This window comes from Miscanthus floridulus, chromosome 8 (assembly GCF_019320115.1).
Source record: "Miscanthus floridulus cultivar M001 chromosome 8, ASM1932011v1, whole genome shotgun sequence".
Taxonomy (NCBI): Eukaryota; Viridiplantae; Streptophyta; class Magnoliopsida; order Poales; family Poaceae; genus Miscanthus; species Miscanthus floridulus.
Window position 1 is genome coordinate 17,156,191 of NC_089587.1, and position 22,849 is coordinate 17,179,039.

Here is a 22,849-nt window from a genome sequence, read left to right on the forward strand (position 1 = left end):
GTATTTCTAAACCGATATCACCATGGTGATCTCACTTTGATATTTATTTGCTTTCCCCATGCATTATATAGATTAACCTCTCTTGTGCAATAAATTGCTAATTATGCATATGATTTGCTTTTTATCTTATGTATGCATAAATTTAGGGGGAGCTTAGTCTATATAATGTAATAGTCAAGTTTTGTGACCTATTCCATGCTAATCAAATCCTTCATTTGGTTCACAAAGTTTGACCCTCCCTTGTACCACTAATATATTGCTTTTGGGTGTTTGATGCCAAAGGGGGAGAATTTGAAGAACCAAAGACAAGCATTTAGTTACAAGTAGTAATGGTCCGAGAAAGAGAGGAAAGTGAAGTATGGGTTAGTCTAAGTAATGGGAGAATTTTTTTAGAAAGCTAGGCTTTAATCCATAATATCACATGGGGACATTTGCAAGGGCAAGACAAGCTTTTAAGTAAAGTTTTAATTGGTATCTGTCAATTAGTATCATATAACCTTGCCCTTTGCATTGCATCCTAGCAAGTAGGTAGTTTTTAACTTCCAAATTCTTATTATTTACTTGCTTTGGTCGTGTTGGCATCAATCACCAAAAAGGGGGAGATTGTAAGGAGAATGAACCCTAGGCCCATTTACTTTGGATTTTGGTGTTTGATGACCAACACAACCAAATTGGACTAATAAATTTGCAAGTGTTTTTTTGTAGTTCAATAGGGTGTAAGACATAACTTGGACGAAGGCGACGTAATAATCCAATGATCAACACCTCAAGCAAGACTTTAGGAGCACAAGAGAAGACCCAAGAGATCAAGCAAAGTTCAAGCATGAAGATTGGAACTAAGCTGTATGCAAGATCGCGAAGAAATGAGCTCACTGTGGTGACCGGATGCAGGACCGGACATTGGACAAGCAATCGGATGCTGCGACCGGACGCTGGGCAAGTGGCTCGACAGATAGGCGACCGGACACTAGACCGAACGCTGGCAGCAACCGACCGGACGCAGGATAGCAGTGTCTGATCAAGTACAGAGAGGTTCCAGAGTGGCAAATCTGTGACCGGACGTGTCTGGTGGTAGGCGACCAGACGCTGGCCAGCGTCCGATCAGTATATTGCTGACTCAACAGTTGGGACGACCGAACACGTCTGGTCAGGACGATTCAGTGTCCGGTCAGTAGCAGTTTCATGAGAATTCGACCCCAACGGCTACTTTCTCAGTGGGGCTTATAAATACAACCCCCAACCGGCCATTTGAGCATGGTGGAGCTGAGGAAACATACCAAGGGTGTTGATACACTATTTTAGTGATCTCCACTTGCATAGTGCTTAGTGATTCATCAGGTGATTAGCGTAGGTGCTTTGCGAAGTACTTAGGTTGATTAGACCACCGCTTATGCGCTTGCTCTAGGTTTGGGCCTAGTGTTTAGTGAGGTTTGCATACCTCTTTCCAATCGGTGCTTGCAAGCACCACTGTTGTATATTGGAGGGGCTTGAAGTCTTGCGAGATCACACCAACCGCATTTGTGGTGTGGCCGCCACCGTGTACCGGAGGGAACAAGGCCCGTGGCGTTTTGGCCAGAAGCTTGATAGTGAAGACGGTGGGGAGCATCCGAGAGAGGCTTGCCGAAAGGCACGTCGGAGACCCACTTGTGCGTGGGGAAGGCCCGAGGCTATCCACGGAGTTACCCGATCGGGAGCTTGGCCCTTGCGAGGGATTCCTTGTTAGGGGCTCCAACGAGGACTAGGGGGAAGCTTGTGCGCTTCTCGATACCTTGGTAAAAATACCAGAGTCGTCGATAGGAGTTTGCATATCTCTACCTTGCTTTTAGCTTCCACATTTACATTGATTACTTCACTATGTTTGCGGTAGAGATAGCAACACACTAGCAAAACTATAGTTGCACATCTAGATAGTTTATCTATTGCATAGGTTTTGCTAGGGTTAGAAAAAGTGGTCATAGTTTAGAGTTAGAATTGTTAAGTTGCCTAATTTACCCCCCCCCCTCTTAGGCGTCATGGTCCCTTCAAGGGTGATGTGAGAACCATTCAAACTCTGAAGGCAAATATCCCCATTGAAGAAGGAGGAGCACAAGTCATAAAAATCATTGGAAATAATATGCTAATATCTCTTTAAAAAATCCATGTTAAAACCATCTGGGCCTGGGGCTTTGTCAGAAGGGAGGTGCTTAACCACTGAGTCAATCTCATCTTTAAGAATTGGGTTTACCAAAAAGGAAAGATCATTGACTAGATGTATAAAAGTAGGCAAATGAAAATTTACACTCTGAAAAGAGGAAACCCCTAGCCTCTCTTTAAAAGAATCCCAAAGCAAGTTTGCCTTAGCACTGTGCTCAGTAAAAGATTGGCCATCAGAATTTTCAAGAGTAGTGATCAGATTTCTTCTGAATTTAATGGAAGCATTAGCATTGAAAATTTTAGTGGAAGCATCCCCTAAGGTTATCCACTTAATAGAACCTCTTTGCTTCCAATAAATGTGCTGCTGCCTAAGCAAATTAGTAAGCTTTTGCTCTAAAATTTTCTTAAAGTTCCATTTAGGGATGGACAAATCTCTAAATTCTTCTAGATATAGAAAAAAGTTAAAATCAGCTTGACATTTTCAATAGCCAGTTTTAGATTGGATAAGTTTCTTTGCCAATCTTTCAGAAACCTTCACAAATTCTTGAATTTAGCAGTGATGACTTTGGCCATGTTAGTTTCATTAACTAAAGAAGCACAAGTATGTTGAACCAAAGGCATAAACTCTTCATGTTCCATCTAATAGTTTTCAAACCTAAAAATACTTGTCTTTGGAATAGCAGTCGAAATTGTTATGACACATGGGGTATGATCAGAGGTTTCATTGACCATAGAAGATGCAAAGGTGTTTAGATAGGTGACAGTCTAGAGAGCAGAAGTAAAGAACCAATCTAACCTTTCCAAAGTGGGGATAACTATTTATTTGACCAAGTGAAAGCTCTAGTTTAATTTTGGTTAATTGATGAAACCCTAAGTGCTAATCTAGTTTATCAAAGTGATTATGAGATAGGTAGCATTATTCTAAGTGGTGAAGCAAATGAAGATCATGACATGATGATGGTGATTCCATTGTGATGATCAAGTGCTTGGACTTGGAAAAGGAGAAAGAAAAACAAAAGGCTCAAGGCAAAGGTATAAGTGGTAGGAGCCATTTTGTTTCGGTGATCAAGACACTTAGCGAGTGTGATCACATTTAGGTTCGATAGTCATACTATTAAGAGGGGTGAAACTCGTATCGAAATACGGTTATCAAAGTGCCACTAGATGCTCTAACTCATTGCATATGCATTTAGGATCTAGTGGAGTGCTAACACCCTTGGAAATGTTTGTGAAAATATGCTAACACACATGCACAAAGGTGATACACATTGTGTTTAGCACTTGTGAGCAAGGGTTCAGAACTTCACCGGCAGAGTGTCCGCCCATAGATTATGGATAGTCCGATGGTGTCACCGACGCTCTGTACAGAAAAGACAGGGTTTCACAGAGTGCACCGAACGCTGGCCATGTAGTGACCGGACACTGGGGTCATGCATCCGGTCAGTAGCAGCAGTGAGCGCGTAGTCTCAGTCTTTTGACCGGACGCTGGTGCGAAGTGTGACTGGACGCTCAGGGCCTATGTACGATCAGTGCTGATGTGGCGGCACATAGAGGAGATGGTGAGTGACCAGACGCTGGGTGAGTCCGGTCGGGCATGCCCAGACGCGTCCGGTCGAGAATGGAACCTTACTAGAAACGACCGGACATTGGGGTCCTATGTTCGGTCACTTCGAAGCAGCGTGTCTAGTTACAACTTAAATGTATTAATGACCATTGAGATTGGGCGATCAACATTTGAAGCAGGAGCTATATGGTACGCATCGTGCGACCAGACGCTGGGGTCCAGCGTCTGGTCGATCTGACCGACACGTTCGGTCGCCTCGTTTTTCAGTGGACTGAAGAGCCAACAACTCTATTTCATGGGGGCTTCTATTTAAGCCCCATGTCCAGCTCAAGCTCACCCTCTTGGCCATTTGCATTAACATAGTAACCTTATGAGCTTAGCCAAAGCCCTCCCACTCATCTCCATCATTGATTCATCATCTTTGTGAGATTGGGAGAGAATCCAAGTGCATTGCTTGAGTGATTGCATCTAGAGGCACTTGGTATTTGCGTTTTGCTGCGGGATTCACTTGTTTCTCTTGATGGTTACCGCTACCTAGATGGCTTGAAGCAGCAAGGATTGTCGAGTGAAGTTTGGTGATTATCTCTGGCTCCGATCGTGGTGATTGTGAGGGGTCTTGTGTCTTCCTCGGTGGAGCGCCGAAAGGTAACTCTAGTGGATTACTCGTGTCATTGAGTTACCTCACTTGTGGGTAGGTTCTTGTGGTGTCCAATTGTGTAAACGAGGTTCGTGCAACACCTCTTAGCCGCTGAACCACCAAGTGTTGGTCAACACAACGGGGACTAACGTGCCGGCAAGCACGTGAACCTCAGGAGAAAAATTGGTTGTCTCTTGTACTTTGGTATTCTCCCAGTAATTGATTTAGTATTTATCTTGTGATTGGTTCACTCTATATGGCAATATAATCACCCTACTCACTCATTTATATTCTTACAAACTAGTTGTAGCAATCTCTTTAGTGTAGCTAGAATTGAAAGTTTGCTTTGTAGTTTAAGTTCATCTAGTGGAGCTCTTTAGTGTAGTAAGTGTGAGAGCTCTTAGTGAGTCGTGACATAGCAAATTGTGTATTTAGTGATCATAGCAACTAGAATTATTGGATAGGTGGCTTGCAACTCTTGTAGAGCTAGAGTAAATTTGCATTTCGCTATTTGTTATACTAATCAAATTGCTCTAGTTAGTTTGTAGATTTTTAAATAGGCTATTCACCCCCCTCTAGCCATATTAGGATCTTTTACCAAGTAAATCTTCTACCCTTCAGGGGGAGTTCAACTAGACCAAGATCACTAATAGCTTCATTGAAGAGGTACATTTCAAGATGGTCACCTCCAGATTTATTTCTATCATCTGGGTTTCTATAAAGATTAAAGTCACCCACTATCAACCAGTTAATAGTATCAGGAAGGTTGATGTTCTTAAACCATTGCAGAAAAGCCCTCTTTCCAGGAGCAGTACAGGGTGCATATATGTTTGTGAGAATCCAAGGTTCATTATTATGATTAGAGACAAATTCCATAGACACACAATACTCATTCTTAAAAACTTTAGAGCCAGAAAACAAATTAGACTTCTAGATGATCATTGAGCCACCAGAAGCTCCAACAGATGGAATGAATTCAAAAGAGACAAAAGGAGGACAAATCTTTTTAATAAACATAAGATCAAAAGTTTGCTTTTTTGTCTCCTTAAGAGAAACTATATCACAATTGCAGTTCATTACACGATCTCTGATAGCATCCCATTTCTTATCAGAGTTTATTCCTCTAACATTCCAACTAAGGACAGACCAAGATCTAATTGACATTGATTAAACAAAAGGCAAAAGATAGAAGATCCTATGCAGCTAGGTACTAGGATCTGCAGCTCCATTCTTGGAGCTATGGCTAGAGGAAGGGCTAGCTTGGTCTAAAGAATTTTGGCTTACTGATGAGCCAGTTTTCTTACTTTTCATAGACTTCTTCTTTTTGCAACAGGAATGGCATTGAGCTTTGCTGGAGTGAGGTCTGCAGGATTGATGCCACAAAAGGATGCCCCCAAATCCCTAATGACCTTGGGAGAAATAGTGGGTGGCGTAGCTACACAACCTAGGTAGTTCTTGTCCTTGCAAGAGGTGGGTGAAGACTTGAACCCCTTGTTGATTAGCTTCAGTCTCATGCTTCTTTTGACATTGGCTTTAGAGAGTGGACCTTTACCCTTTCTCTTAGGAGTATTCTTGGGAGTGGTGACATTATTAGGAGCCTTGGAGTTGGTGCCTTTAGTGTCAAGACCAAGATCTTCTCCTAGTGACTCTAGAACAACAGAAGAAGTATGCTCAAAGTTAGAGCAAATTGAAGATCAACTTAGGGATAGGAATGAGGAATGGAAAATAGAGTGGCACTACCAATTAAAGAGGATAGATCAGAGCTAAACTGATTCCAGGCATTGGATTGTAGAAAGGATTTAGCCCAATCAAAAGTAGGTGACTATAATAAGAGAAATGTGAAGAAATTAATCTAGAGTTCAGGGATAAGGATAGAGGAAAAGTTACTAGAATTATCTAAGAAATGTCTTACCCATTGCCTGATTGCTTTAGGGCAAGGTCTAAGACTTGGATGTTGAGGCCAAGAGTCCTAAAGCTACACCATCCCTAGTTGAATGTCTTCATTATGCTTAAAACATTTCCTTGGCCATTGATCTAGCCCATCAGATCACCCTCTTGGATCTCTTCAGGCATAAGAGGCTATAGATTATTAAAATCTAGAAAGGGCATAATTTCCACTAGAGGTACAATAACTGAGCATGTGGAAAGTCTTCTGAATCAGTGTCTATATCATCATCCATTGCTAAGACCTGTTCTTCAGCCATTGGAGGGACTGCAACCTAATGCTGAACATTTTGAATGACTTCTTCTATAGTCATGGTCAAAGCATCTTCCTCAACATGATTTTCCTACCCACCTTACTGAGCTTCAATAGGCTGAATTGGGATTAAAAGAGGTACTTCATCTATATTGGGCTGAATTCCAAGCTAATCGGTAGGATGGCCCTATCCAAGCTAGGCTACATTCTGGTTAGGCCAAGGGGCCCAAACTTGGTTACCTTGGTCTTCTGCAAACTAATTCTATGCATTGGGGCCATCTGGAGGAGCTAGCCCATTACCTGGTTGCCCATAACCAAAGAACTCAAAATGATTAGGGTCAATATCATCTGGATCTTCTGGTGGAAAATCCTCATCTTGAGGTTGGGCCCCCAACATTGTTGCTGAAATTATCTCACACTGTACTATCCAAAAATCAGACTCTGGGTTTTCACCTTCAGAAAAATTGAAAAACCATGGAATGGCATCCAAACCAGTGACTCTAACTTTGACTAAAGCTCTAGCCATATGATCATGGTCCTCCTCCCAAACCATAAGCCTGCCAAACTGAGAAACTGCTTTATCAACCAGAGAATATGACCAGATGTCAACATTGAGGCCAATCATCATCAACCACACCTTATGTGTATACACTACAGTTCTATTATTCCAAGCTTCGTTATGGGCAATGAAGGAAATGTGAGTGTTTCCAAACTGACGAGGGTCATTGTTAATCAAAGAGTCCCTGTGTGACACATGATTAAGGGTGACATAAGCCTGACCAAATGGGCAGGGCTAGATTGACTGATACGACATGCCCATGTGCACATTCAAAAATTCCACGAGAGTGCCATGGATGTCATTGAAATTCAACTGACCATGTGGCAAAGGATGGATGAAGGCGATGGCGACATCGTTATTGACTCGCTGCAATCGAACAGTAACAACTTGATGCATGGTAGGCCAACCAGGAACCATCACACGCTGACCCCAAGTAGGCATGAAAGGAGTTGGGTCAACAAACCTATATGCCATAGTGGAAGGATCAGGGTTCACTGTACCATCAATTGGGGTTTTCAGAGACCAAGCAACATGAACAGTTGTAGGCAAATGGTGAATGCCAATAACACGAGACGCGTACTCACCAAATGTCGAGAAGATTATCAACGGTGGTGATGAGGACGGCGATAACACCTCAAGCAGGGAAGGAGGGAAGAGCCATCATCATCGAACTCTAGAGACTAGAGTCTCCAAGGCCGATGCCAGGGGATGATGATAGGGGAGGGAATGGACTGAATTCCGACCAACTCTTTAATGTATTTAGAAACAGAGATATAAAATCTTAGCGTATAAGGTTGCTGACGTCCACCATTCAGCGAGTGAGTAGAGTGACTATTATGAGAATTCAAAGGGGCACTCTGATCATTTAGGAGGTGCGAGGATCGGGGCGGGAGACTGCATTTTCCAAAAATGTGACCAAAGCCAAGACAATTTCGGCATCGTGGTGGATTATTACAGGCAGGCCTAGCATGGGCCAGTGATAAATAGTTGGTGCAAAGCTACACTAAAGGCCCATGACCATTAGTAATCCTTCTAGGGTCAGGAATTGGGCCCAAAATTCCCGCGAGTGATATAGGAACGTTCTTATAATTAGGGGCACTGATAGGGTAATCAAGTCTCATAAAAATAGATTTATGACGAGAATTAAAAGGTAATTCAAAATTTGAAAACTCCATGGAATTGGAGCTCGAAGCAAGAAAGTGAATAGTAGGAATGGCGATTGGAACATAATTGGCACAAGTAAGACATACCGACTTGCGCTTAGAGACTTTCATCCATTCAGTAGCTTGCTCAATGCACCGATTATGATATTCAACTTTAAAATTAGGGCCTCCATTGTGCCAGTGATGGAAAAAGACCTTGAAATCTTGATATTCAAAAGAGCACATATTATGATAAGAGGCCACTGAGAACATGAAGACTCTATCATCTTGCTTCACAACTCTGAAAGCTCGAGGGGAACCACCAATGACAGCGTGAAGAAGATTCTCAATCAAATGCTTTGAGAGACAGAATTTACAACGTCCCATAGAGAGAACAAGGAAGAAATCCTTAGCAGCTGAAGATGGATCACTAGTAACAAGGAGCCATACCGACAAAGAATTTCAGCCTCCACCACCTGGCTAGGCCGAGTGTTGGAAACAGAGGCAGCCATGGTCATCAGGCGCTAAGTGGTGCCATGGACAGAGCTCACCATTTTGCCAAGTAAAATCCTTTTTGTCAAAACATCGAACAACCTGCGTCCGAGTATCACAAGAACCACCATAGCTCCAGTAGAACGACAAGGAGTACTAGGGAAGTCGCTCGGTCAAGATAGCTGGTGGCGGCCGGGGCCGGGGTGGTCATCGGCGCTAGAAGGTGCTCTCTCTCGAAGTCACTCCTCCTGACTCACTAGGCTGAGAAATTGAGAACTTTGTAGTTTTGGATAAGGAACAGACTGGATCTTGATGTTTCATCAGAAGGAAAAATGACTTATTAGCATGCAATACATGTACTAGCTTCTCTCATCTGAACATTAGCTTTTGTAGATAGGTCAAGCAGGACTAGAAGAGAAGGCTTTGTTATTGTTGTTGTTGAAGCAAGTAATGCCATGATTCATTCTTGAAAAAACTCTTAATTAGCCTTGGTCTTGAGTTCAAACAGTTACACAAGCATACAAAGTAGTTGTAGATAGATACTGTAGGGGACCGTGACGCCTAAGAGGAGGGTGAATTAGGCAACTTAAAATTCTAACTCTAAACTATGGCCTCTTTTTCTAACCCTAGCAAAACCTATGCAAAAGGTAAACTATCTAAATGTGCAAGTACGGTTTTGCTAGTGTGTTGCTATCTCTACCGCAAAAGGAGTAATATAATCAAAGTAAATGCGGAAGCTAAAGAGCAAGGTAGAGATATGCAAACTCCCATCGACAACTCTGGTATTTTTACCGAGGTATCGAAAAGTGCGCAAGCTTCCTCCTAGTACTCGTTGGAGCCCCTCATAAGGAATCCCTCACAAGGGCTAAGCTCCCAGTTGGGTAACTCCGTGGATAGCCTCAGGCCTTTCCCACGCACAAGTGGGTCTCCGACGTGCCTTTCGGTAAGCCTCTCCCAGATGCTCCCCACCGTCTTCACTATCAAGCTTTTGGCCAAAACGTCGCGAGCCTTGTTCCCTCCGATACACGGTGGCGGCCACACCACAAATGCGGTTGGTCTGATCTCGTAAGACTACAAGCCCCTCTAATATACAACAATGGTGCTCGCAAGCACCGAGTGGTAAGAGGTATGCAAACCTCACAAAATACTAGGCCTAAACCTAGAGCAAGCGCATAAGTGGTGGTCTAATCAACCTAAGCACTTCGCAAAGCACCTACGCTAATCACCTAATAAAACACTAAGCACTATGCAAGTGGAGATCACTAAAATGATATTTCAACACCCTTGATATGTTTCCTCAGCTCCACTCCTCCCAAATGGCCGGTTGGGGGTTGTATTTATAAGCCCCACTGAGAAAGTAGCCGTTGGGGATAAAGTCCCGCTTTTCTACTACTGACCGAATGCTGGAGTCGTCCTGATTGAATGAGTCCGGTCGTCCTGACCATTGGAGCCACGAACAACTGATCGGACGCTGCCAGCATTCGGTCACATGCCATCGGACTCGTTCGGTCGCAAGTTCGCCACTTTGCAACCTCTCTATACTCGATCGGACGCTGTTGTCCTACGTCCGGTCGGTTTACCGCCAGCGTCCGATCACTTGCTGAGTGTGTTGTTGGACTAATGAATAGTGCCATTGGTGCGTCCGGTCATTTTGCTTGTTCAGCGTCCGATCGCTGCTGCTGACGCCTGCTATTACCGAGCCACTGATCGGAGCGTCCGATCACTTTCTTCCAGCATCCAGTCCAGCATCCGGTCGCTTCTGTGAGCTCATTTCTTCGAGATCTTACGTGCGGCTTGGTTCCTATCTCTATACTTGGACTTTGCTTGATATCTTGGGTCTTCTCTTGTGCTCCTAAGGTCTTGCTTGAGGTGTTGATCATTGAATTATCACGTCGCCTTTGTCCAAGTCACGCCTTGTATCCTATTGAACTACAAAACAATCAGTTGCAAATTCATTAGTCTAATTTGGTTGTGTTGGTCATCAAACACTAAAATCCAAAGTAAATGGACCTAGGGTCCATTTTTCTTATAATCTCCCCTTTTTGGTGATTGATGACAACACGACCAAAACAAGCAAATAATAAAAATTTTAAATTTAAAACCTATCTACTTGCTAGGATGCAATGCAAGGGGCAAGATTATATGATGCTAAAAGATACTACTTGTAAGTCCACATAAAAACTCATCTTACCCTTACAAATGTCCCCATGTGGTATTATGGATTTAAACCTTGCTTCCTATAAATTCTTCCCATTACATAGGCTAATCCATAATCCACTATCCTCCCTTTCTCGGACCATTACTATAAATTAATGCTTGCTTTTGGTCCTCTAAATTCTCCCCCTTTGGAATCAAATACCAAAAAGAAATACATTAGTAGCACAAGGGAGGGTCAAACTTTGTGATCCTTTGTGTGTAGAGTGAAATAGATCATAAAATTTGACTCTCACATTATATAGACTAAGCTCCCCTAAAAATATGCATGCATATGATAGAAGGCAAAGCATATACATAATTGGCAAAGTATTGCACAAGGAAATTTAATCTATATAATGCACGGAGAAAGCATATAAATATTAAAATGAAATCAACATGATGATATTGGTTTAGAAATACCACATGTAGAAATCAATTTGATTTCTACTACTTACAATCGGTGGTGGATATTTGAAGTGTGATGCTTAACTCCGGGAACTCTATTTTCCTTGCAATGAGACTACTATACACATGATAACTTTGAAACGGTGTTAGTCTCAAAGCATCCAACTTGTAGAGTAACCTCCCTCTAAATTTGTGCACACAAGTATAGGAAACATGCATATTGATTTTAGAATAAAAAATACCACTTGAAAGATGACATCACATGAATGTGAGTCATTTTCAAAAGCGATATTCGGGAGAAATTATCTATAATTTGGACTTTGGCGCATATTAGATGAACAATTGAAGGACAAGCTATGTGTCGTGCTCCTAAACAACTTTAAACCACGTAGGATTGCTCCAAGGAATAAGAATGAAATTGAGCAAGCCTACCATATGAAATACCTAGTGTATGCATGACAAAATATATAAGAATGTAAATACAAACCTAGGCATGAAGAGTAACTAGATGCTAAAAGATACCAATTATAGGAAAATTTAAATCTAATACCAATTGAAGTAAATTGAATCTAGTTACCTAACATAGGAAGGAGAATTTTGGTCCATAGTATTCACTGACCCACTTAGCAATGATTTTGTCCATCATGATGCACCCCATGAAATGCATCCACACTTTGCCAAGTCTCCAAATTCTCCGTAGTCCATAGGACTTCTCACGTCCCTTTCGGGGTCTAAACTTTTTTGGCGCTCTTCATGTTGGAGATGATTTCCTTTGGCACCCAAAAGCGTTTGACCCCATTGTTAGCTTGCTTGTTTACCTTGATGGCCACCACCTTGTCATTTTTCTTCTTCTTTAGCAAGTATGGTGTGGAGGCCTTCTTGTCCACCTTGTTGGTGTAGGTGTTGAAGAGCTTGCTTGTTTGCTTTTTCTCTTTCTTCTTTACTCCTCCCCTATTCTTCACCTTACACTCATAGGACTTGTGTCCTTCCTTATGGCACACGTAGCAAACTACGGTTTGTCCTTCATCAAGCTTCTTCACTCCCTTGACGGTGTTATCTTAATAAAGTTGGGCTTGCTTCGCCTTGCCTTTTACTTGAGTCAAATCCTTAGGGAGACGAGCTACTTCTTGCTTGAGTTGCTCATTCTTGCTTGAGTTGCTCATTCTACAATAACTTTCTCAACACAAACTTAGTTGTACAAAAATGAGTCTAAACATAAATTATTACAAGAAGTAGAGACATCCTTTTTAGACATGTTAAAGATAGAATTTTTCTTTTTAGATGTCTTGGTGGGGGTTGTACTAACGGCTTTAAGATTAGCAACTTTATTAGTTAGCTCATCACAATATTTGCACATGGTTTCTATTTTAGCAAGCAAACTTTTATAAGCATCTTGTGAGCTAGCTAACTTTTCTTTTAATTTTTTATTTTTCTTTACAAGTTGCTCATCATTGATTGTGCATGTATTTGTTGTTGCACTAGCCTCAAGTTGCTCAATTTTAGTAGATAGTTGAACATTAAGATTAGCAAAATTCTCATATTGTTCAAGCAAAGTTTTGTATGCTTCTTGTGAACTATCTAGCTTTTCTTTTATTTTCTCGAGCTTCTTTTATTGACTAGTGCAAACTTTAGCATAATTAAGGTTTTGTTGCATAATTTCTTCATAAGAAGGTATTTCATCATCACTATCACTCTCACTAAAGGATGAGCTTTCGTTACCTCGTGCCATAAGGCACACACGAGAAGAGCTTGATGATGAGTGCTTGTGCCCTCGCCTCTTGTGATGGTATTCTTCTTCACTTGAAGAATCATTACATGACCTTATTGATGTGAGGGCTTAGTTCTTGCATGCCTTCTTCTTTGTCTTGAGTGTGGGCTTATTTGGACAAACTTCCATAAAGTGCCCTAACTCGCCGCATCCATAACATTCTCTTTTTCTTTGCTCATTTCTTTAATTTATGAAGATAATATCTTGAATTTGGATGGGCACACCCTTGACATTGAGCCTTTAGATCATCTTCTCCACCTTGTTGATAAGTTTGATTGATTCTTCATCAAGGTCGGAGGTGGAGGAGGAAGATTGATCAACATCACTTGAATCTTCTTCATCATCATCCTCATCTTTTTCTTCTTCACTTGAAGAGCTCGAGCTTGAGCTTGTCTCAACTTGCTTGCCCTTCATCTTCTTCTTGCCACATGCAAGAGTTTTGCCTTTGCTTGATGAAGAGGATTCTTCTTGACCCATCTTGCGTGACATTTTAAATATCACTATCTTACCAATGACTATGGCCGGGGTCATGGTGCTCAAGTCCTCCATGTTATGAAGGATGGTGATGATGCTTGTATATTTCTTTTGTGGTAGCATAGAGATGATCTTCCTCACGATGTCCGCATCATCTAGCTTTATTAATCCTATAGAATGGAGCTCATTGATAATTAAATTCAAACAAGAATACATATCACAAACAAGCTCACCATCTTTCATTTCAAAGGAATCATAATTTTGTTTAGCTAGATAATATTTTTACTCACGGACATTACTTGTGCCGTCATGTAGCTCTTGAAGTTTTAACCAAATTTCATGTGCCGTATTTAAAGTGAACACTTGGTTAAACACATCCATGCTAAAAGATTCAAACAAGCAATTTTTTGCTCTAGCATTGAAATAAATTTTCTTTTCATCACTCTTCGTGGGTTTATCGAGATTCTTAATGGGTTTCATCCTGTTACGAGTGACTCTCCAAACTCCCAAGTCAATCGCCTCAAGGTAGCAAGCCATTCTAGCTCTATAGTATGGGAAGTTAGTGCCGTCAAAATGCGGAGGCCTAGAGGTATCCATTCCAACCACTCTAAATAGCATCGACTCAACGACGGTTAAGCCAAATGTTCAAATTGAGTCAACCGGCTCTGATACCAATTGTAGGAGACCGTGACGCCTAAGAGAGGGGTGAATTAGGCAACTTAAAATTCTAACTCTAAACTATGACCTCTTTTTCTAACTCTAGCAAAACTTATGCAAAAGGTAAACTATCTAAATGTGCCACTACGGTTTTGCTAGTGTGTTGCTATCTCTATCGCAAAATGAGTAATATAATCAATGTAAATGCGGAAGCTAAAGAGCAAAGTAGAGATATGCAAACTCCCATCGACGACTCCGATATTTTTACCGAGGTATCGAGAAGCGCGCAAGCTTCCCCCTAGTCCTCGTTAGAGCCCCTCGTAAGAGCCAAGCTTCCGGTCGGGTAACTCCGTGGATAGCCTCGAACCTTCCCCACGCACAAGTGGGTCTCCAACGTGCCTTTCGACAAGCCTCTCCCGGATGCTCCCCGCCGTCTTCGCTATCAAGCTTCCGGCTGAAACGTCGCGGGTCTTATTCCCTCCGGTACACGGTGGCGGCCACACCACAAACGCGGTTAGTGTGATCTCGCAAAACTACAAGCCCCTTCGATGTACAACAATGGTGCTCGCAACCACCGAGTGGTAAGAGGTATGCAAACCTCACTAAACACTAGGCCTAAACCTAGAGCAAGCGCATAAGTGGTGGTCTAATCAACCTAAGCACTTCGCAAAGCACCTACACTAATCACCTAATAAAACACTTAGTACTATGCAAGTGGAGATCACTAAAATGGTGTTTCAACACCCTTGATATGTTACCTCAGCTCCACTCCTCCCAAATGGCCGGTTGGGGGTTGTATTTATAAGCCCCACTGAGAAAGTAGCCGTTGGGGACGAAGTCTGACCGGACACTGGAGTCGTCCTGATCGGACGCGTCCGGTCGTCCCGACCGTTGGAGCCGCGAACAACTGATCGAATGCTGCCAGCGTCCGGTCGCAAGTTCGCCGCTCTGGAACCTCTGTACTCGATCGGACGCTGCTGTCCTGCGTTCGGTCGGTTTGCCGTCAGGGTCCGGTCACTTGCTGAGTGTGTTGTCGGACTGATGAACAGTAACATCGATGCATCCGGTCATTTTGCTTGTTCAGCGTCCGGTCGCTGCTACTGACGCCTGCTGTTGCCAAGCCACTGATTAGAGCGTCCGGTCACTTTCTTCCAGCGTCTGGTCCAGCGTCCGGTCGCTTCTGTGAGCTCGTTTCTTCGCAATCTTGCATGCGGCTTGGTTCCTATCTTCATGCTTGAACTTTGCTTGATATCTTGGATCTTCTCTTGTGCTCCTAAGTTCTTGCTTGAGGTGTTAATCATTGGATCATCACGTCGCCTTTGTCCAAGTCATGTCTGGCATCCTATTGACTACAAAACAACCACTTGCAAATTCATTAGTCCAATTTAATTGTGTTGGTCATCAAACACCAAAATCTAAAGTAAATGGACCTAGGATCCATTTTCCTTACAGATACCATCCATACATGCCATGATCTGGGGCAAATAATATTTTCTTGATGGTAGTACTGATGAGTTACAGTGTGGAAAATCTTTAATCTATACAGAAGTTAACAGATCCATAAAAAGGGGGGAAGGACTTCATTTTACTTCTTTGTACAACCACGGAAATATGTAGCCCTCCTCCACAAACCCAAAAACTGTGCCAACACAGCTCGACATGTAGCGGCACCTCAGATTGACAAACACCATGGAAGGCAATGCAAGCAAGGAACAATAACCCGTGCTCAACTTCATAAGTTATCTGGGGGTTTTGGTTTTTGAACCACTTGGACAAGCCTTACTGAATCAGCAATTCCAATCATGTCCATGTTTCATTTATCTCAAATGGGAGATTGCATCTGAGTAGCATAGGGTGATTCCGGGCTGATCCTCAGCGTTCCTCCAAGCTCCATGGGCACTAGGGGTACAAGCGAATGGAGTACATCGGTGATCAGCGGCCTGTAACTTGGCTCTGGTTGCACACAGAGCACAGCCACTGCAGCAACCTAGAAGAAATGTACCCGTCTGATCAGTTAAAAAGCTAAATACACATGAAACAGACAAAACTGTAATGACTTGAAAATGCTTACTTGGTACAAGTGTTTCAGATCCATTGTGTTCTTGATCATGGGGTCAATTATGTTAGGGAGTTTGGATCTATCAGTTAGCTGAGGCATGGCCTGCATTCGAATCCAAGTATGGCAATATGTCAGACGTCAATAGGTCAATTTATCTGCCTCGATTCTGGCATGTTGAGACGCCAAATGTTTAATTGGACAATATTCTACTTTTTAATTGGACACTAGATTCTAATGATTTGAGACGCCAAATGTCATAACATTGTGTACCCATGTAACAATTGATTGGCACTGAGATTGTGCCATCTTCTCAACAGGTTTCCTTCCCAGTAGAAGTTCTAGAAGTACTACCCCAAATGCATATACATCACTCTTCTCAGTCAACTTCCCTGAATTCAATGCAGTTGCACATGATTAGAGTTGAGTACCGTAGTCGTGATGAATAAAGAGTACTCTAGACTTCAACAGACAGGATTACAAGTGAGACACAAGGAGGGGGAGAAAAAGGGCACATATACCATCCAATAAGTACTCAGGGGCCACATAGCCCATAGTCCCAGAAAGCTTTAAATTCCCTTTGCTGTGATTCCCACTAATCACCGCGAGGCCAAAATCTGAAATCTGCCGAACAAGAAAGAAACAATACACTGACCCTTCATTTCGTATTTTGGCCATATACTCATATGAGTTGTGGTCATTGGTCAATAGCAATAATAAATTGACTAGAATGAAAATACAAAGGCATACCTTAGCACTGAAGTCTGAATCTAAAAGTATGTTAGATGACTTCAGATCCCTATGGATAACTGGTGGGTTGCAGTGCTCATGCAGGTACTCTAATCCCCTGGTTGGTTCAGATACAGATGCACATTATAAAATACAGTCATAAGCAGACAACATAGTTAACCATACTAAGAGAAGGTGCAAAAAGGGAACCTTGCTGTGTCAAGAGCAATCTTCATCCGAATATGCCAGCTCAGAGCTGAACCATGTGATGGCCCTGGATACAAAACCACAGGGATTACACCGAAGCTTCTATAATCTCTAAATTTTATTAATGGTCACGCTCAACAATAAACATAAGGAAACAACAAAACACAGTAGAATTTCTGAAAAACAAGTGATACCATAAAGTTGTGAATCCAACGACCCATTCTCCATCAGCTCATAAACAATGAAACAGTTCTCCTCATGAATACAGAAGCCCACAAGGGACACAATGTTGGGATGCTGAATCTTCCCAAGCAAATCTAGCTCATTCTGCCGATTCAATCAATAATAAATTCTTTTTTTTAGAGCACTGTTTAATTGATAACAACAATCCGAACACAACCATTTAAATGGACAATTTTGTCGATAAAAAATGGCATAGTTGATTATCACCTCGAATTCTTTCTCGCAATCATGTGCCCCAGCTCCACCATCCAATCTCTTCACAGCAGCAGCAAGCCTCCCATCAAAATTGGCTTTGTACACAGACCCAAACCCACCAACTCCAAGGACATTGCTCTCACTGAAATTTTCAGTTGCTGCCTCCAAAGATGTGTAATCCATCATGGCCGCAGCACTCTTCTTGGTAGCCTTGTACGAGTTGAAGCTGTTCAACATTGGCACAAAAGCAATCCTTGCGGTATCTGAACAACGCAAGTGAGTAGGTCAGATTCTCAGGAGCTAGGTAAGTAACTCACATGACCCACATGGGCAGCACAGCAAGTCAACCAAGGGAAACAAGAACCAGTCAGGCCAAGACCTATGCTTTGGGTGTCCTTGGAATCCAGGGCTCGCCGTGATCGTCGCCACAGCAAGAAGGCATACAGTGCGGCAACAGTGATCACGACGCTGGCGACGGATGAGATAACAATGGCAGCGATGAGCTCCGTGCGGAGGTGGTGGTGCCTCTCCACCACAATCACCCCTGCAACAACACCACAAAAGCAAAATGATGAACACTGCAAGATTCATTGGGGCGTCGCAGAAAGATGAATGCTTCGAAACCAAACTGAACTGGGTAAATTGGAGTTTCAAAGATGATATTTTCTGCAATTTGAGTTAAATTAAATGCAACAATATTGACGGCGTTCAACTGTTTCCTTTTAGAGAGGTTATAGGAGCCTAAAATCCAAATATTTCCCTCATTGCAATAGGAATAATAAAGTTTATAATAAGCAAATGAAACTCCACGAGATTCCCGCACAATTTCCTGAATGCAAAATCCGAAAGAAAAATAATCCACGTTTTCTGCTCAAATTGTAAAAGACTAGGATCCCAATGAACTTTTCCCCACCACTCCAATGACATGGTTTGCCCATCAAATCAGCACTAAATGTTTTCCCAAAAGAACATGAGCAAATTCCCGGCCAAAAGGCGTAATTTTGCGACACGAGGCCAAACGAGGATGAAGAAACCAGGAACATCATTTCACTGCAAAACACGCTGAAACCCCGCAAAAAGAAGAGCAAGGTTTTGATCCAGCATTCCAGCCTACCTAAGGGTGGAGGCCCCGCGGCCGCAGGAAGCACGGCGGCGGCGCCGTCCGCGGAGGCCACGCCGCCGCTGGCGGTGGGTGCAGGCTGCAGCGCGGGCTGAGCCGCCGATGGCCACCCCGGAGAAGGCGGTGTGGCCCTCCCATTGGCCACCAACGGGCGACACAGCAGGAGCAGCAAGACGACGAAGGCGGAGGAGCAGAGGAGCGGCAATGGCGGCGGCATTGACTTCATTACTCCTCCCCGCCTCCGTCTCTGTCCCTCTCTCTCTCTCTCTTCCAGCCTCCCTCGGCGCTCGCACCCCTCTTCCGCAGGAGCAGAGACCAGAGAGACAGGGGCGTTACAACAAGAAGAGGCACACTAAAGTCTGTGCCTTTCTGACCAGATACCATGCGAGTCAGGGAATCCAAAGGGGGAAAAAAAGAAACAAAGAACGCAGATACAGCTGCACGGCTGCGCTCTCGGCGCCTTCGCCCAATGTAGTTGTGTGCACTCCTCCCTCTGGTTTCTTGAGCCGCCAGTTGATCTCTCTCTCGCCTCTCGGTTTCTTTTCGCCCAGCGTAACCCTTTCTTGAGGTGCCGGGTCAGTGAGAGGGACGGAGCACGGCGGGACGGATAGCGATGGCGACAAGAGAGAAGAGAGGGAGGGAGGAATCAGGAATGGTAACCCGGTAAGTCCTAGTGGTGCACGGACGGCAGGGGGTAGGAGAGGGACAGGCGGTGCTCGGCTCTTGTAGGGTTGGTGGTCGCGTCGAGCTTGTCATGTGGCAGTTGCGAAAAGGCACCGCCGCACCGCAGCTGTGGATGGCGATCGCCCATCACTTCGCCCTGCGGTTGATGCCGCATGCGCTGTGCTGCCTTGCACACCAACTTTAGTTCCGTTCAGCTGCTCTGCTCTGCACGACACAATCCTATCGGCATCAGCCAGCCCGTCCCCTCCTCCGAGTGCACACCGAGCTGGCCAGTTGCTACGCAGTACGGCAGTACCACTGTACCAGTGACATTGAGCGTGTTAATCAACAAGTGACAGAGTTGTTAAAAGACTTTTGATAGCACGTCATGTTCGTTTCTCTTATAATCTATCTTTTTCAGCTGGTTTTTTTTTCAGCCGGAATGAAAGCAATAGAGATAGTGTAGAATAGTAGATTGATTAGGGTATACAAGGTATACAAATATATAGACAGTCCATGGGAGAGATTTATAGAGATAGAACCAATCGAAGGATAACCTGCCTATCCTAATCTATCTAGGCACGGTAGAAAGCCGGCCTGGGCCTGGCGCACAGCCACAGGAGGCCCATACACACGCACACAGCACATACATATCTAACACTCCCTCGCAGTCTGATCGTCGAGAGACTGAACGTTCAGACTGGACCTGAACTCCGTGAACACCGAAGAAGACAGGCCTTTGGTGAAGATGTCGGCGTACTGAGAACTCGTCGGAACGTGAAGAACGCGGACATCACCGATAGCAACGCGCTCACGAACAAAGTGTAGATCAATCTCCACGTGTTTGGTGCGCTGATGCTGAACGGGGTTCGAAGACATGTAAACAGTGCTGATGTTATCACAGTAAACAAGGGCGGTGCGACGCAGCGGAACGTGCAACTCAACAAGGAGTTGGCGCAACCAAGAGACCTCGGCAGCGGCATAGGCAACCGTCCGATACTCGGCCTCGGCACTCGAGCGAGAGACTGCATTCTGACGCTTGAATGACCAGGAGACCAAGTTATCGTCCAAGAAGACCGCATACCCGGAAGTGGACTTTTGGGTGTCTGGGCAGCTAGCCCAATCAGCGTCGGAGTAGACCAGCAAATCCGACTGAATAGAGGGCCGTAGAAGCAAACCCAAGTGAAGAGTGCCACGAATATACTGCAGAATGCGCTTCAAAGCAGCAAGATACGGCTCTCGAGGATCATGCATGTGGAGACAGACCTGCTGAACAGCATAGACAATATCTGGGCGAGTGAAGGTAAGATACTGGAGAGCACCAGTGAGGCTTCGAAAAATCAGTCCCATTGACAAGGGGAGCACCTTCAGCAACAGGCAACTTGGGATTTTGTATCAACCGGAGTGGAACAAGGTTTGCAATCAGTCATACCAGCGCGCTCTAGAATCTCCAGCATAAACTGGCGCTGGGACAAAAGAAGACCATCATCAGACCACTGCACATGCATACCCAGAAAATGATGGAGTTCACCAAGGTCCTTCATAGAAAATTCCTGCTGTAAGGCATCAATAGTGCGATGAAGAAAAGGTGTCGAAGACGCTGTGAGGACTATATCATCCACATAAAAGAGAAGATAGACCATGTCGTCGTCGTGGTGATACACGAACAGAGAAGTGTCGGTCTCTTCCACAAAACCGAGCTGCAGCAGGTGAGAGGCAAATCGACTGTACCAAGCACGAGGAGCCTACTTAAGTCCATATAGAGAGCGATTCAGCCGACAAACGTGGTCAGGGCAGGCAGAATCCTCAAAACCAGTAGGCTAAGCACAATAAACGGTCTCTAAAAGTGTCCCATGAAGAAAGGCATTCTTCACATCTAGCTGATGAATCATCCAGTGGCGAGAGAGGGCCAAGGACAGCACGGTGCGGACGATGGCTGGCTTGACAACAGGACTGAAAGTCTCAGAAAATCAATCCCAGGACGCTGAGTGAACCCTCGAAGCACCCATCGCGCTTTGTAGCACTCCAGTGAACTGTCGGCATTGAACTTGTGTTTGAATACCCATTTGCCAGTAACAACATTAGCCCGAGCAGGACGTGGTATGAGATCCCACGTATTGTTGGCCAAGAGCGCATCAAATTCTTCCTGCATAGCCTGGCGCCAATTTGGATCAGCAAGAGCGCTCCGGTAGGTGCGGGGCACTAGGGACAGTGGGGATGAGTGAAATAGCTCCATAAAACAAAATCCCAACTTCCCGCGTGTCGTCATGGATTGATGGTTGGTGATGGGACGCACGGGAACAGCACCGCGAGGTAGAACGGCCAGAGCAGGGGGCGGGAGAGGCAGACGGGGTTGTCGAGAGTACATCAGGAGCGGTTGCCCAGCACCAGGGTGGTCGCCCGACGAAGCAGGGACAGCGCCAGTAGCGGGAACCGCAGGAAGGGGCGACAGGGCAGCCCCAGCATGCTCCTAGAATAGCACCGGCGAGGCAGCAGCCGCCCATGAAGGGGAGACCGCAGCAGCCACTGAAAGGTCCTAATATAGCTAGAGGGGGGTGAATAGCCTATTTAAAAATCTACAAATCAACTAGAGCAATTTGATTAGTATGACAAATAGCGTAATGCAAACTTACTCTAGCTCTACAAGGGTTGCAAGCCACCTATCCAACAATTCTAGTTGTAATAATTACTTAGGCACATAAACTTGCTATGTAATTACTCACTAAGAGCTCTCAACCTTGCTACTCTAAAGAGCTCAACTAGATGAATGTAAATAATAAAGCAAGCTCTCAATTCTAATTACACTAAAGAGCTTGTATCAACCAGTTTGCAAGAATGTAAATGAGTGAGTAGAGTGATTATACCGACGTGTAGAGGATGAACCAATCACAAGATGAATATATAGCCAATCATCGGGAGAATGCCAAAGACAAGAGACAATCGATTTTCTCCTGAGGTTCACGTGCTTGCCAACACGCTACGTCCCCGTTGTGTCGACCAACACTTGGTGATTCAGCGGCTAAGAGGTGTTTCACAAACCTCGTCCATATGATAGGATACCGCAAGAACTGACCCACAAGTGAGGTAACTCAATGACACGTGCAATTTACTAGAGTTACCTTTTGGCGCTCCGCCAGAGAAGGTACAACTCCCCTCACAATCACCGGAGATGGCCACGAACAATCTCCAACTCGTGCCGATCCTCTACCGCTGCACCGAGCCGTCTAGGTGGTGGCAACCACCAAGAGTAACAAGCGAAATCCGCAGCGCAACACGAATACCAAGTGTCTCTAGATGCAATCACTCAAGCAATGCACTTGGATTCTCTCCCAATCTCACAAAGATGATGAATCAATGATGGAGATGAGTGGGAGGACTTTGGCTAAGCTCACAAGGTTGCTATGTCAATGAA

General features: G+C 44.1%; 1 protein-coding gene across 1 annotated transcript; it reads right to left on the minus strand.

Moving 5' to 3' along the window:
• Positions 1-15,480: 15,480 nt before the first annotated feature.
• On the minus strand, positions 15,481-19,215 carry LOC136471241 (probable receptor-like protein kinase At1g80640). Its single transcript, XM_066468973.1, has 10 exons — positions 18,769-19,215; positions 18,034-18,198; positions 17,667-17,917; positions 17,411-17,543; positions 17,220-17,283; positions 17,031-17,127; positions 16,802-16,904; positions 16,554-16,672; positions 16,296-16,385; positions 15,481-16,211 (listed from the first exon to the last, which is right to left on the minus strand). Exons 1-10 carry the CDS (start codon positions 18,998-19,000, stop codon positions 16,047-16,049), a joined length of 1,419 nt encoding a protein of 472 aa, XP_066325070.1. The 5' UTR covers positions 19,001-19,215; the 3' UTR covers positions 15,481-16,046.
• Between the last annotated feature and the right edge of the window lie 3,634 nt (positions 19,216-22,849).